Below are 16,803 nucleotides of genomic sequence, written 5' to 3' on the forward strand. Positions count from 1 at the left end.
TTTTGTTGTGTTTGACCATGTCCTCTCATTCCTTGTTTTCCATTTCTTTGGTATGATTTTCCTTATGATGTTACCATGAAGGATCCAGATCCAGAATCATTTGTGTAGTTGGCATTCACATACACTTCTCTATGATTTTCATCTTGTAGCAATAGAGAATAAGCAGTGTCCATGCTAGGCAAGGGGTTCATCATCAATATGTTTCCCCTTGCCTGTACATACACATCATTTGGTCCCATAAGAAACTGTATAAGTCTTTGATCCTCTAATGATTTGATTAGCTTTGTTTTACCCTTCACAAGTACACACACACGTGCAACATATTATTGGGTTGATTGAGTCCAATTCATCCCGCAGTCTTTTTAATTTAGTGAAGTAACCTGCTACATCACTGTTTGCTTGGATTAATCCTGAAAGTTCCTTTTGAAGATGATACAACTTTGCACCATTAGTTTTTCCAAATCTGCTTTGTAAACTATCCCATAGTTTTTTGGCTGTTTTAGAGTACATCACACTATCTCAATGTCCTTTGTTAAAGATTTTATCAACCATGCAATGACATGGTCATTGCAACAGGCCCATTGTTCATAGTCTACATGATTCAGATACGTGGTTTACAACCTCCATTGATGAAATCAAGTTTCTTCTTGGCTGACAAAGCAATTAAAACAGATCTTCTCCACCCTGGAAATCCTTTTCCATCAAAAATGGTATTGATAAGATTTATTCCAGGTGAATCTGAAGAATTGAGCTAGTAGGGATGAGAGTGATCAAATTTAGTAGCATTCTATGTAGTAGCTACAGTGCTTTCAGTGGTTGTATTGTTTGTACTCATTTTGTATTGTGATTGATGATAAGATTAGGAATTTGATGATGTAAAAGGTTGATTTGATTACCAAAAAATTGGATCGAGCTACTGCTCTGATATCATGAAAGAAAACGAAGATATTTTTGTGAAATTTTCTTATGCTTGTATTGATTTTATCACCTTCCATATATACATGTATTTTGTGCAATAAATAAATAATAAAAGAAAATCTGCCTATACACTTGTCATTCTATGATTTGTACACTATGTAACTAATTTTGATTCCCTCACGTGACAGGCATGTGAAGGAAGCATCTCAGCTCTTTCCTTTATCTCCAGCTAGCCTTAAACGTACGGCCGAGATTTAATCCCATCATTTTTTATCAGAGGCTATGATTTTTCCATGTAGACGAGGGACAAATACTTTGTGTACCTAGACTTCGATGAAGCCTCAATCATTTTGTCTAAACCATCTTCTTCTTCGTTCTTTCTTTCTTCCATCTTCTTCTTCGTTCTTTCTTTCTTTACTTCGATCACCATTTTTCTTTTCTGTAGAAGAACATGAATTCTTCTGTATTTGTATTCCCATAATATCAAGCATATTGTTAAGCCACAGAGGGAAAAAGAACAGAAGAAGAATAGTCTTAGATCTCAAGCAAAATGCTAGTATAATTCTGACTCTTGTTACCGCTAATATTGATGTAGTTCATGCATAATTTTTATGACGACCTTCACTCTCTAGCCTCGCATTGCTTAATTTTTTTCTTACCTTCTTGTTGGTGTTAGAGATGTTTTAAACTTAAATATACAATTATATGCATTTAGTTATCTATTTTGGACCTTGTAGGTTGCCATTTCATATGAATTTCCGTTATTTCTAAGTGTATCTAATAAGTTTCTTGACTACACCTGAACATGGTGTATTTAATATATTAAATAAAATCATTTTAAAAAATTGCGATGGATTTGCGACATTTTTGCCAGCAAAAGAAATGTCAAAATGTCTCTAAAAACATTTTGGATGGATTCACGTTGGAATAAATTTCTCTAACAGTGAAATGAATTACAAATTCAGTGACAAAATTGATGAAAGTAGCAACGAATCTTTCTATTGCTAAATTTGCAATGAGTAAAATCCGCCTCTAATCCATTGCAAGTGTTGCGATAGATTCAATTTCCGTCGCCAAAAGGTTAGCAACGGACAAAAATCTGTAGGTAAATAGCTTTAAAGACGGAAAATACGTTATTTAGCGACATAATCCATTCATCGCTAAATCCTGTCCTTTTTGTAGTGACAATGTTGATTGAAAAAATTACAACTAAAGTCTGTGAATTTTATAAAATTTGTACATGTCAAAACGAGATAGACACGGGGATCCAAAACTAGTAATAGGTAATATGTACGAAGACTTTTTTGTGGATATTTTTGTTGAGCATGTTTATTTATATTTTTTTAAATAAAGTAAAAATTGGGTCAAGTTGGATGAATTGAGATATAACTCATTTCTTAGCCATTTTAACCCAACACATCTCAGCTCAAGTTTTGAGCAGGATTGTGCAATAATCCATTTATTGGCGCACTCCATCTTAACTCAAATCACCTATTTCCCACCCCTTGTACGATTAGAGGGCCATACGCACATGGAGGGAGTGGATTCACACATGCACCCATCCTCCCCTCCCTAAACCATGTATAGCATTACTAATGCTATGAGAAAACCCAACCTCAAGTGAGCACTTTCATTCATTTGTAAGTAGGTGCACCATCGCCCCTTAGGTCTATAGTTGTCAATTCAGGTAGCCTAAACAGCTTTTTTCAATTAATAAGTGTCACTTTTGTTTACTTCCATGTCACTTTTGCTTAATTTCTTTTTAATCTATATCTATATATAATATAAAATATAAAATTAGGTATAAATAAGGTGATGTGGCACCTCTACGCAAGAATTCATATTTATCTTTTTTCTCAATTTTTTGCCACTTTACCCTTATTTTCAATTAAAATTAGCCTAATAATTCCTCCAACCTTTTTAATTACCTCTCTTTATTACGCTCTTTAAGCGACACTAAATTCTAATAATACTAAAGAAGAGTGCAACCGCTGATTCTTTCCCCTTCCCCTATGGTTAATGTGGATTAAATGTGTATTAAACTACTGAAGATAAGCCATTTTTCTTAGAAGAAGAAATGGAGAGGTTGCAGAAGATTATAAGGCTTTGTAGCTTTGAGAATTTGAACAGTTTGGAAGTGAATCAGATCGGAGTGCAACTTTTCAATCCACAATTTGTAGTGGAGAGCCGGCATTTCTTGAGGAAAGGATGGCTGAACAGCTGGATGAAATCACTGGGCGGAAACTTTGTGGACTAGCATTATACTTATACACTGGTATATGTCAAAGACGTGGCCACATTTGTTGCTTTTTACGCTAAAATCTTTGGCTATGACGTTTGTCGCTTAGCTAATAATTACAAGTACTGTCTCTATTTGAGTTTTTTTTATTAGTTTAAATTTGATTTTAGAAGAGTTGTTTTTATAAGAGGTTCAACGAGAATTGAATTTACAATTGGACATTTCTATTTTATTTTTCGAGAGCGATACACATAATTTTCCTTCGGTTCTATTTTGTATAATATGATTCGGAGTATGAGGGTCAAATCACCTAATTGGACAAAAGATCTTTAAATCATTTGAAATAAAATTGACATATTAAACTATATAAATTAAACTATTATAATTTAAAATAGAAAGTAAAAGTAAAATTCACTTTTTTTTGTGTGTGGAAAATAAGAGTAAGAAAGGAAAAAAGCAAAAACTAAAAATAAAATCAAAGAGAACGTAAAAGAAAGGGAAAGACAAAAGTTATGACAAAAGTTAGTCACGGGTAGGGAAAGATGGGAGGGAAGGAAGGAAGCGCAAAAATCAAGAAAGAAATCGAGAACAAAAAAAAACATGAAAAATATGAAAAACGCATTAATGAACAAAATGCTGTAGTTCTTTTGTACTTTTTTCCTCTCATACTCTTAAGTAGGGGTGTACATGGACCGGGTTGGTTCGGATTTTTTACAAACCAAACCAAACCAAACCAATAAAAGTCGGGTTTTTCGATATCAATTTTTCTCGGGTTTTTCGGGTTTTTTCGGGTTCTCGAATTTTTCATAGTATCTAATGAAAAGCACGAACAAGCTTTTAAAGAGTTCTAGTACAAAATATCAACATATAAGATGGAGGCAAAACACTGTTTGAAGTTTTAACTTCATAATATAACTAAAATGTCAAATGGCCGTAAAATGTCAGATGTAGCAAAAACAAAAATCCAAATCAGTGCAATATACTACAGCAACTGAAAGGAATCACTGCAGCTTGAAGATTGGGCAAAAATCCAAATCACTGCATCTTGAAGATTGGGCAAAAATCCAAATCACTCCTCCAATCTGTAAAATTTGACAATTGAAGAGATCAGAAAGGAAGCATGTGCATTGCCTAATAATGAAGTGTAATTCAGTGAAGAAAACTGAATCTAGAAAAGATACTAAGGCAAACAAGAAAAGATCTAAATTGAGCACTAAATCTGTAGTCAACCTCCAATGTCCTTTTGCTAGTAAGCCTTTAAATTTTACCCTTTGCTTGGAAAGATGAGCGAATACATGAAGTTCTGGGTTCGAACCCCCGCTCAGGCATAAAATAAAAAAATAATTTCGCAAGAAGCAGACCGGGGAGTGTATGCCGATCCAAGATAATCTTTAAGAAAAGTTAAAGTTATGTTTGATCCGCATAACTAAAAGTCTCCGCCTCAAGACAAAGTAAAAGCCCGCGTACTTTTAGTTAAACATAACTAAAAGTCTCACGGAGGGGCATACAAAATTTAAACTTTGCCTTATAAGGCAAACTTTTTTTTTTGGTTGAAAGTCTATTTTATTCCATCCAAAAACTTTTACAAAAGACAAAGTTAAAGCCGACCTTCAACTCGTACATGGTAAAATTCCTACTCACTAACTTGTATAAGTCAAACTAGAGCAACTATTACATTAAAAAAAAATGTAGGCTTCAATCAACTACACTTAGCTAGGGATAGCAATTCATAGCAAGAAGAGCTCTCTGCCATTTGAAGTTGTTCCCGCCATTGATGTGAATATGTTGTGCAATCTCTCTCGCAAAGTCTATCGTGAAGAAACCGAAGATTTTGAAATCTCGAGTAGTTCCTTTCTCTCCAAACCAATGCCACTAGCATACCAAAAATGCAAAAGAAGTAACGGAGCAAGTACTTCGATTTGTGTCTAGCAATGTGCGAGATCCATTTGATTTCATTTTGCCACCCCCTATTCTTCTAGTGTACCGCCATACCAACAATCAGTACCACGAAACCTTTGTGATGGAGCATTCAAAATAAAGACGGGAAAATGTTTCTCGGGTCCGCACTACGAAGATGCAATCGGTGGCACTTGAATGCCAAATTTCGAAGTCTATCAACAATTGCTAACTACTTTGTATTGACACAAAGTGTGAATTTGTATCTCGATGGACATTTGGTTGCAAGATAATACTTTTCCATGTAACTTTGGTTTATATGCTTGAAAAAATACATATATATGCTTCAAGGCAAAGTTTACCCATAAGGCATAAGTATGCCCCCATCGGCATAAGTTTAGTAAATCCTTAACAAGTTTACGCCACGGGGGCATACTTTTAAAGGCAAACTTTTATGTCGACCCCGATAACTTTGTGAAGGAATTATCAAAGTTATGCCGAATTCGCATACTTATGCCAAGTCCGCCCATAAGGCATGAGTATGCGGGTCCGATAAAATTTGTAATTCCTTAACAAAAGTACGGGTCCTGTGATAACTTTGGTAATTATAAAGGGGTTTCCAAGTTGGTCCAAAGTCACGGTTTCACTTACACATCAAGAGGTTGTCCATCTCAATGTCGTTCAAAGCAGATGAACCTTTCTATAACAAAGATATCGAAGGTGAATCAATCCCATAAATTCCATCAAAGGAGATGTTGCATTGACTTCTCATTGAAAAACATCAAACCAGATTACCTACGGATCACAAAGGCAATATGTTCTACCCTTTGATGAAAAACCCGGGAGCAAAGGTATGAAAGATTATAACATTCAACGAGACAGAAAGATACATGGTGACTAACCAAGCAAAGCAAGATTGTGTTCCTCACAAAGTTATGATCAAAGTTATACGCGGGTGGGGGCATATTTAACGGGCAAACTTTTATATGGACCAAGATAACTTTGTGAAGGAATTATCAAAGTTATGCCGGACCGCATACTTATGCCAAGTCCGCCCATTACAAGGCATAAGTATGCCGGTCCGCATAACTTTGATAATTCCTTAACAAAAAATATGCCGGTCCGCATAGCGAAATTTAAACTTGCCTTGCGAATTTTTTTTTAAAATTTTGACTACGCGTGGGTTCGAACCGGAACCTATGGGTGTTGGCCGAAGGGCAAATTTTAAAGATTTCAAATATGAGGGGCAAAATTTAAAGACCACCCCAAAAGAAGGGCAATTCTGCGAATTGCCCGTGTTCATTTACTTAATGGGCTTTTTTTTTGTATATTATTTAGATGGGCTTCTTTAAGTCCAAATCTAAATGTAAGAAAGAAAACAAAAATTATAAAAAAAATTAAGAAAATATTTATAAATTACATTTTAATAAATATTTTTATGTATAACATAATTTAAAAGTAGTATATCTATAATCGGGTTGGTTTGGGTTCTAGTTGACTTTTTTTAGTTAAAACCAAACCAACCCTATAATGGTCGGGTTTTTTTCCGAACACCAAACCAAACCGAACCAAACCACTAGTCGGGTTTTTTTTCTGGTTTGGTTCGGTTTGTCGGTTTGGTGCGGTTTATCGGTTTGCCCTGTACAGCCCTACTCTTAAGGCTAGGAGAATGAATACATACTCTTTATGCGATGTGGCGCGTAATATGATCGCAAAAGATATATAATTCCTCATGATTTATACTTTCAAAAATAACATACACCCTCATGTAATATTTATCTATATATATATACACACACATACATACATATATACTAATTATACAACAACATGTTCAAATTTATTACTCATTCGAACATAGAAAGATCAACTTTCTTTAAATTGTAAAAGACTAGCGACCGTTAAGTGATGAAAAATTGAAGAAAAATATAAAGTTAAATATTGATAATAACATAGACTAAAACTTTGGAATTTGAAGGTTAAATTTTTAACATTCATATATTAGAAAAAGATAATTTAGTTCTTTTTTGCCGCACGAAACGCGAAATTATTCACTAGTTTATAAATAACTAGAGTTTAATCCTCATGCTCTTGGAGCTGCAGCTTTTAAATCCTTATGCCTAACTGCCACATCTTTTAGTCTTAAAATTAAATCACACACATTTTGTTTCTTCTCTGCCTTTTTATTTCTTAAAGATAGTGGAAGTGACATGGAAAGTTATATTCGTAATGCATGAATGTTATTCAAAAGCATGAAAAATGTGCTTATAAAATTGTATGGAGTGGTCCGATGTTAAAAATCTAATAATACATTATAAATTACTTATAACCACAGAAGCTGATTAGGTCAACTATCAGTTGTTTCTTTTTTCTATCTGAACTATCAACTAGTTGTGTTTTAATACATAGATGATAATAGCACGGGTAGGAAAAGGAAACAATTGATAATTGAGGTATGAAACTCGCGAAAAAGTGATAGTTCATGTGTGTTTTTTTTACCATTATCTTTTTTTTCTGCCCAAATAAGTGACATAATAGCAAGCTTTGGAGGTGTAAAATTTTTGTTGACTACCTACAGGCTACAATCTTACTCCATTACCACTTGTCCACATGAATATATTATTTTCACTCTTTACATTACTAAAAAATCAATATTTTCCCACTGATTTTCCACTGAAAAATCTTCAATGGCTATTTCCCACTAAATGTCGGTAGAAAAAACCTAAGTAGTAATGTTTTCACACAGAAAATTTATAAAGTTTCTCACTGTTTCAATGGGAACCTGTTTCCCACCATGCATTTTCCCAGTGAGATAGTTCAGTGGAATGAAGTGGAAAAATCTTATTTTATAACATTAATTTCTCACTAAATGTCAGTGGGAAAAAACGCTTTTTCTAGTAGTGTTACTAGTTGTGACTATAGTAAAAGATTACACTATACTACAAAAAAAACCCCAATTACCAACAACAATTTTTGTTGGTAAACTGATAAAATCAGTTGGCAATTTGAATTACCAACGAATTGCTAACGGATATTGATCCGTTGCTAAAGGCTCGATGGTAAATTTTGCCAACCAATTTGATACCGTTGGTAACATTACCAACGGAAAATCGGTTGGTAAAGCAAAAAAAAAATGTTGGTAATTTTTGAGTCTTGACTCTAAGATTTCCGTTGGTAAATTTGCTAACTAAAATTTGGTTGGTTTTCCATTAGTAACTTTAGTAACAGATTGAAAACAAGTTAGTAAATTTGGTTCTTTATGTATTCAAATTCCATTTGTAATCGGTTGGTAAATGTAGTAACGAAAAAAATGTCATTGGTATTCCGTTACCAACTATACTAACAAAATATTTGTAACAGAATTTTCTGTTGGTAAGTATGACCATTCATTTCTTAAATACCATTATTAATTAATTGGAGATTTAAATGGTCAAATTATGTTATTACTCCGCTAGTAATTTAAATAAAATAGTTACACCAATTTATTACCTGGAAATATCTAAAAGAACACTTAAGGTATATGAAATGAGTAGTAACATCTATTGTAACGTCATGCGAAGAAGATCAAAACTTATCTTACATAATATTACTCATCTTTGTGGTCATACAGAACTGTTCAAAAGTTGTCTTACATACAAAATATAACATCTTAGTAATGTCATACAAGTGGTTCATCATAGTGACCTATATTACTACCTCCGGCGTGTCTTGATAGTGTGATGTCTAATCTAGTGGCACCCGTAAACTGTCTACAAGAGTTGATAGACGAACTTGAAGTATCTGTTCAATTTGTTGCTCAATCTCATGTCTTGTCTCTCGCTTCACTTTCTGAAAACGCTGTTCATCGGGCTCCATCATGAACTTTGAAGTCACGCTCTTATAATCAAGATGTTATAGAAGAGGATGCACCAGCGTATCTTTGATAAATATATGCCTCTGTTTCAAGGTCAAACACGAGTTAATTACTCTTCCAATTCCATGTCATTAGTCTCAGGTAAGCCTGATAAAGTACTTAGCTAAACCATTAAACCAAGAACAAATAAGAGGTCGAATGGTAGGAGATATTCATAAATCATTTGAAGTGTCTAAAATCTTAAAGGTGCTATATATGATCAAATAATCTAGAAAGACGTCATAAAATATATAATTCAACTAAAACTAACATGGAAAATGATGATTGAAAAACACAATGGCAGAAGCCAAGAGCTCCTAACCAGAACCTATTTTCCTACCATTGCATGAATATCAAGCCTACCAATCAAGGTACTGCGTTAATAGTTCAAAAGTTGGTGAACCAAGCAGTAAGCATTGCTAATATTCTAGGCCATGTTTTTTCTAGGATGCATAAAATTCTTATTCACAAAAATCATTCCAAAAGAAAAAAGAAAATATACCGGGCTTGGAAAGATTGGCTCCTCCGAAGAATTCTGCCTTGAGATTATCGTCAGAATGTGTTGCTCTTATGTGAAGCTTTCCGACCATAGATCTATTGAACTTTCAAAAAAAAAAAAAAATGTGTCATTGGATCAGAGTAATAAAGTGAAGAAGATAAAGTAGTACTTCTCTTATGACAGAGGATTTGTTGATCGTAACCACGAGGGGGACTCTCACTGCTCGTATATCTCACTGCGTGAGTTTTCTTCCACTTCAAAAAATAGAGAGGATTTGGATTGTGGAAGCATAATGGATAAAGTAAATGAGGTGTGGGAGTGAGTGGAGGGACGGATTTTCAGGGGAGTTGAACAATAAAGAGAGAAGCAGAGCTTGAAATTAGAAGTTACAGACTTACAATTGGCTGGATTTTTTATTTTATTTTTACTGAGAATGAGAGGGAAAAGTTTCACCCAAAAAATGAGAGGGAAACGGGATAGCGCGAGTAAAATTGGAGATAAAGTTGCAAACTAAATTGCATTACGGTATTTAGTTAAACCCCTGAAATTTAATACTCCTACAATTCGATGAGGTTATTTACATTTTTTTATAGTGAAAATGATAAAATCTATAGAAAAAAATAATCTAAAATTGCGGTATATTTGGCTCAATATAAATCGATTTTTTCTTTAAAAAATATCAAATCAACTATATTGATTTGTTAATAAACCAATCAAAACAATATAAATTGGTTTTTTCGATTTTCTTTTCATTTTTTTGGTTTTTTTAATTTCTTTTAAGGGTAAAAGGTCAAATTACACTTGAATTATGCGAAATGGAACAACTTTGTCATCGTTTAATAGTGGGGGTCAAATATGCCATCGTCGTTACTAATTGGGTTCAAATTTGTCCTTGGACTACGGAAATGGAACAACTTTGCCATTCGTTAATAGCTGGGGCCAAATATACCTTCGTCGTTACTAATTGAGGTCAAATGTCACGACCCAATCGGAGGGCCATGACGGGCGCCCGAAGCTAGCCTACCGAGCACCACAAAACATACATGCACCTCATCGTATAATCATACCTCAGTAGGCCATCTTGCTAACTCATAAATATCATCAGCTATAAGGGCCGAAAGATATATATATATATATATATATATATATATATATATATATATATATATATATATATATATATATATATATATATACGTCATCAAGTCAAGTCTCAAGTACTCGAGCCGACAAGGCTACCAAAACAATGATACAATACAAGAGGGACCAAGAAGGTCATAGAACATCTAGCCGTACATATCTGTCTACGAGCCTCTACTGGAATGCATAACATAATAAGGACGGGACAGGACCCCGCCATACCCATTTGTACATAAAAGAACCATACCAACTGGACTGCGACTCCGGAACAAGTGGAGTGCTCCTGTACCAATGCTGAGATGGCAGCCTATGAGTCTGAATCGTCTCCTTGTCTACCTGCGGGCATGAACGCAGCGTCCACAAGCAAAAGGACGTCAGTACGAATAATGTACCGAGTATGAAAGGCATGAGTGACAACATAATAAAAGATATGGAAAGTAACATGAGATAAGAGAAATAACCTGTACATATGAATGCCTCTTAAGACGGATGTCATGCATGCTTAGCCTTTAAAAAAAAACATTTTTATACATATATAATATAAGTGTTAGTGCTGCGGAACGTGCAGCCCGATCCATAAATCATATCATCCCGCGTCCGGGGTATCATCATAACCTGCCTACTGCAGTGGTGTGCACATCTACGTGTCTGCCCGGCCGACTATAGCGCGGCGCGGTGTGAGAAAATACATACATACATATATATAAAGCATGCATGAGAGCCCAAATAAAAGCTATAAATCTATCGAAGTGATGTAAGGTCGGTGGCCTCCGATGTGTCATTATGAAATCATTATCATCGCTATATCTCACCTTGGAGGAACAATTATCATAAGATGAGATCAACAACAATGAATAAAATCAATAATCATGCAACAAGCTCAATAATATCATGAGAATATCAAGAACTATAAGCTTGGGTATCTTTAGAAATGGAATCATCATCATCATCATGAAGAGCACTTATCAACAATATTATAAGAACCTTGAGAATCATGAGCTTCTAGCATTTTTGAGAATAAGGATGTTATGGACATCATGTGTAGGTTCACGACAAAGGAATCATGCCTTAAGAAAGAAAGGATTAGCCTTAACATACCTTGGGGTCTATCTAAATGTCCAACGTCTACTTCCCGGGCTTGTAACTCTACAATCAAGACAACATACACCATAATCAAACCATAATCACCTCTTATAATTCATTTTAAACGAGTAGGAAATCTAACGAAATTTGGGCAACATTTCCCCTACAATTCTTACTCCGAACCAATTCCAAAACAGCTCCCAACATCAACAACAACACCAACAATAACATAATCAATATATTACAAGGTAAACAAGTGCAAATCTATCCAAAAACTTCCTTTAAATTCAGTCCCTCTCCAATAACATCGATAAGTCAACTTGCAACCTTTATACCAAGATTTCCTTCACTTTAAACCGTGAAATTCTTCCATAAACAACTTAATATCAAAGTTAAGATTATAAACATACCTTGTATGCCCAGAGAATCCAGTCCACACCTTCGCTTCAAGACCAAGCAAGTAACCAAGTCCTCTAGCAGTACTAATACTAGGATCCCTCCACTAATCTTATGATTCTTAGGATTAAGCTTCACTTAATTTGGTTGGAGAAGGTTAGGAAGAGTTTGAGAGAGCCCATAGGGTCTAGAAGAATCTGGTTTTTGGTGAATAATGAGCCTCAAGTCGTGTCCCCTTATTTATAGCAAAAAAACAATTCTCCACCGCCTCAATTTAACAGCTGCATCGACGGACCGTCAAGATGTTGACGGTTCATCAATGTACAACCGTCGAATTACAAGAGAAATCGTACAATTTTGTACAGGCCATATATTTTACTGTACATCTCGTATTTGCGATTTGTCAGTTGCATTGGAAAGAAGACTCTCTGAACTTCAATTTACATAGGTTATGGATTCCATAACTCCTCATATTCTAGGAGATATGCCTCTCTCAAGTTGGACCAAAATTTCTGTCCAAAATTCTGCCAAGTTTTCCCAAAATTTTGCCAAACTTAATTCCTCCAATTCGCTTGATCCCGAAACCTTTAGACCCTTGCTTAGCACTTATTAAAAGTATTCCTTAACCTTATAAGGGTTCCATGACCTCTCCAATCTTATGTTAGTTTACTTACGACGCAAACGACGCGAAAATTTTTGAGGTGTAACATCAAATTTGCCTTGAACTACGCAAAATGGATCAAATTTACCCTTATTTTTATAGGATGGAAGCTAGAACCCGGTGATGCCACTTGTCACACAATTAAGGATTATAAATGATAAATTTGGACATTTCGTAAAATTCTCATAATTCAAGGGCAAATTTGACTCTTCCTCCTATTTTTGAGGTTTCTCTCTTCCCACCACTACCTCTACCACCAATTACCCTTTTTCCTCCTTGTCTCTCCCCGCCGCCATTGTCATCATCACCTCCACCACCATCTTCTCTTCCCTTTGTCTTTCTCTCTCGTGGTCGCCCCACTACCACCTATACCACTCAGAGGGAATGTGCTAAACGACTCGAACATACAATATAAATATACTTATAGGAGTCAAAGAATGAAGGAATAGTGATTGACGGTAGAGGTTTTGGTGCAGAGAGAGAAAAGAGGAAGAGACACGACATAGGAACTAAAAATAGTAGTTGCTCTCAAAGTAGTATAATCACAAATAACATATAATTGTTTCCAAATCCCCGATAACGGTGCCAAAATTTGATGAGCGCAAAAGCAATTATAAAATTGAAGCTCGTGCTTGTCAAATATAGTATAAAAGATTCTAAAACCGATGAGGATTAGGATAATTTTATGCTAGTGGAGAATGATTAATTACTATTTGAGAATTCCTATAGTTTGTGGAAGTTTGATTATTAAATAAATAAAATATCTAAATAAGAAGTAATGACGCACTTCAAGAAGACGAATATAATTCAAGGAGAATGAATGAGTCGAATCAAGAATTCACCTATTGAATAATTAGCGATGTTGATTAACTTTCACCAAAAGTATAATCATTTCTTGTGAATAGATTCAATTCTTGTAACATTTCTAATAATTATACTTCCTTGAGATAATTAAAGGAAAGGACAAGATGTATAAAGACATGAAGGTAGTGTTCAATGATTCCCTATAAATATACAAATATAGATTTCATTCGAATATCTATGTGATACTTCTCGAGGTAAATTACTAATTCTTTCTTGCGAATAGAACTAACATTGAATCGAAGAATATCCAACAACGAACCAAAACAATGGAGAAATTCAAATATCTCTTGCGAGTAATAAATCAATAACTCCCCAAAAAATCAAGTGAACACATGAGATAAAAAGGTGAAATAATCACTAATCAACGGTGGTTAATTTCATCCAAACTAGACTACAAAAGCATTACTCCATACATGGAGAAAAACAAACTATGAATATATTCGATATCGACAAGTTCATACTATATAATCTAGTTTCATTATATACATGAAGATAATCAATTCGGTTGTCGTGGTCGGACTTTATTATGCATTTCGACCACATTCTCCATATGAACCTCTTATCTCTTCTATGAAAGAAGGAATCCGGATGAAGGTATCAACTACAATCGAATTTTGTTATGACACAACTCATGATGTTTCCTATCGATCCTATAGTCTTCTATAATTTTTTTCTTGCTTATAGTTAAGAATTAATTTTGCGACATTGTTAATTGTAATTAATTACTTTATATGTTCTAGTTTATGTGACCTTAATTTTCTTTTTAGTCTATAGCCAAAAAAAAAAAAAAAAAAGATTAAAGGGAAGGACAAGATGTATAAAGACATGAAGGTAGTGTTCAATGATTCCCTATAAATATACAAATATAGATTTCATTCGAATATCAATGTGACACTTCTCGAGGTAAATTACTAATTCTTTCTTGCGAATAGAACTAACATTGAATCGAAGAATGTCCAACAACGAACTAAAACAATGGAAAAATTCAAATATCTCTTGCGAGTAATAAATCAATAACTCCCCAAAAAATCAAGTGAACACATGAAATAAAAAGGTGAAATAATCACTAATCAACAGTGGGTTAATTTCATCCAAACTAGACTACAAAAGCATTACTCCATACATGGAGAAAAACAAACTATGAATATATTCGATACGGAAAAGGGCCAAATATACCCCTGTACTATCGAAAAAGGGTCAAATATACCCTTCGTTATACTTTGAGTCTAAATATACCCCTAACGTTATACTTTGGGCACAAATATACCCCTCCACTGTTAAAGTTGACTAATGTGGGGCCTAATCCCACGTGGCATTAATATTTTAATGAAAATAATACCATGTGATATGTCACGTCACTAAACAAACCCAATTTTACACACCCTTCCCTTCCATGTCATCTTTACCATAGGCACCACTGCCACACCACCATTATGCCCACCACCTTACTTTATTTGGTGGTTTCAATAGGAAGATTCAACTTTTGAAAACCTAAAACCCCCAAATCCAATTTCCAAACCAAAATTCTCACGAAAAGATTCAAAACCCATCTCTAAAATCCTTCAATCTTCAATACCCAAATTATAGATGTTGTTAAATTTGAATATATTCTTCAACATTTCTTCTTTTTTCCACCATTTCCCTCTGCTTTTTCTTCTTTTTGGTCATCATCATGATAGGTGTCTTGCTAGAACCATCAATGTTCCTGTTTCTTATTTTCAAAATCTGTTCTTTTCCACGTGATTTGGTATTTCAAGATATATCCTCTTAATTATTTCATCCATAATTCCATATTAGTCTTTGTATAGAGTTCTTGAATTTAAAAAAAAAATCGTAGAATTTATTGCTTGTTCTTAAAAATTCCCTTTTGATTGCTGTCAATTTTACTTCTTTGGTGATTTCAATAGGAATTATTTAGTTTCTCTAGCTTTTACGTTCACTTGATATTTTTGCATTTTTCCCCTTCTAATTGATAAAGATGTGGTTGATTTGTTTCTCTCGTGTTAACCAAGTGCTTTGTGACTTGAAGCTTTCCGTTTTCGTAGTTAAGAATATTCTTGCATCGGAGAAATCAGTGGTGGGCATGATGCTGGTGCAGCGGTGGTTCTAATGGTGAAAGATGATATGAAAGAAGAGGGTGGGGGTAAAATTGAGTTTTTTTTGGTGACGTGGCATATCACATGGTATTATTTTTATTAAAATATTAATGCCACGTCGGATTAGGCCCCACATTAGTCAACTTTAACAGTGGAGGGGTATATTTGTGCCTAAAGTATAACGTTAAGGGTATATTTAGACCCAAAGTATAACGAAGAGTATATTTAGCCCTTTTTCGATAGTACAGGGGTATATTTGACCCTTTTCCGTATTCGATATCGACAAGTTCACACTATATAATCTAGTTTCATTATACATGAAGATAATCAATTCAGTTGTCGTGGTCGGACTCTATTATGCATTTCTGACCACATTCTCCATATGAACCTCTTATCTCTTCTATGAAAGAAGGAATCGAGATGAAGGTATCAACTACAACTGAATTTTGTTATGACACAACTCATGATGTTTCCTATCGATCCTATAGTCTTCTATAATTTTTTACTGCTTATAGTTAAGAATTAATTTTGCTACATTGTTAATTGTAATTAATTACTTTATATGTTCTAGTTTATGCGACCTTAATTTTCTTTTAGTCTATAGCCAAAAAAAAATAAAGATTAAAGGAAAGGACAAGATGTATGAAGACATGAAGGTAGTATTCAATGATTCCCTATAAATATACAAATATAGATTTCATTCGAATATCAATGTGACACTTCTCGAGGTAAATTACTAATTCTTTCTTGCGAATAGAACTAGCATTGAATCAAAGAATGTCCAACAACGAACCAAAACAATGGAGAAATTCAAATATCTCTTGCGAGTAATAAATCAATAACTCCCCAAAAAATCAAGTGAACACATGAGATAAAAAGGCTAAATAATCACTAATCAACAGTGGGTTAATTTCATCCAAACTAGACTACAAAAGCATTACTCCATACATGGAGAGAAACAAACTATGAATATATTCGATATCGACAAGTTCACACTATATAATCTAGTTTCATTATACATGAAGATAATCAATTCAGTTGTCGTGATCGGACTTTATTATGCATTTCTGACCACATTCTTCATATGAAGCTCTTATCTCTTCTATGAAAGAAGGAATC

The 16,803-nt window shown here is 34.2% G+C and overlaps 1 protein-coding gene across 1 annotated transcript in view; it reads left to right on the forward strand.

Moving 5' to 3' along the window:
• The first annotated feature begins 560 nt into the window (after positions 1 to 560).
• The window catches only part of LOC132048789 ((-)-germacrene D synthase-like), a 47,268-nt gene continuing 31,025 nt past the window's right edge, over positions 561 to 16,803 (forward strand). Inside the window, 1 exon segment of the mRNA XM_059439472.1 lies at positions 561 to 710. Within this exon segment, the coding sequence (XP_059295455.1) occupies positions 561 to 710 (150 nt within the window).

This window comes from Lycium ferocissimum, chromosome 3 (assembly GCF_029784015.1).
Source record: "Lycium ferocissimum isolate CSIRO_LF1 chromosome 3, AGI_CSIRO_Lferr_CH_V1, whole genome shotgun sequence".
NCBI lineage: Eukaryota > Viridiplantae > Streptophyta > Magnoliopsida > Solanales > Solanaceae > Lycium > Lycium ferocissimum.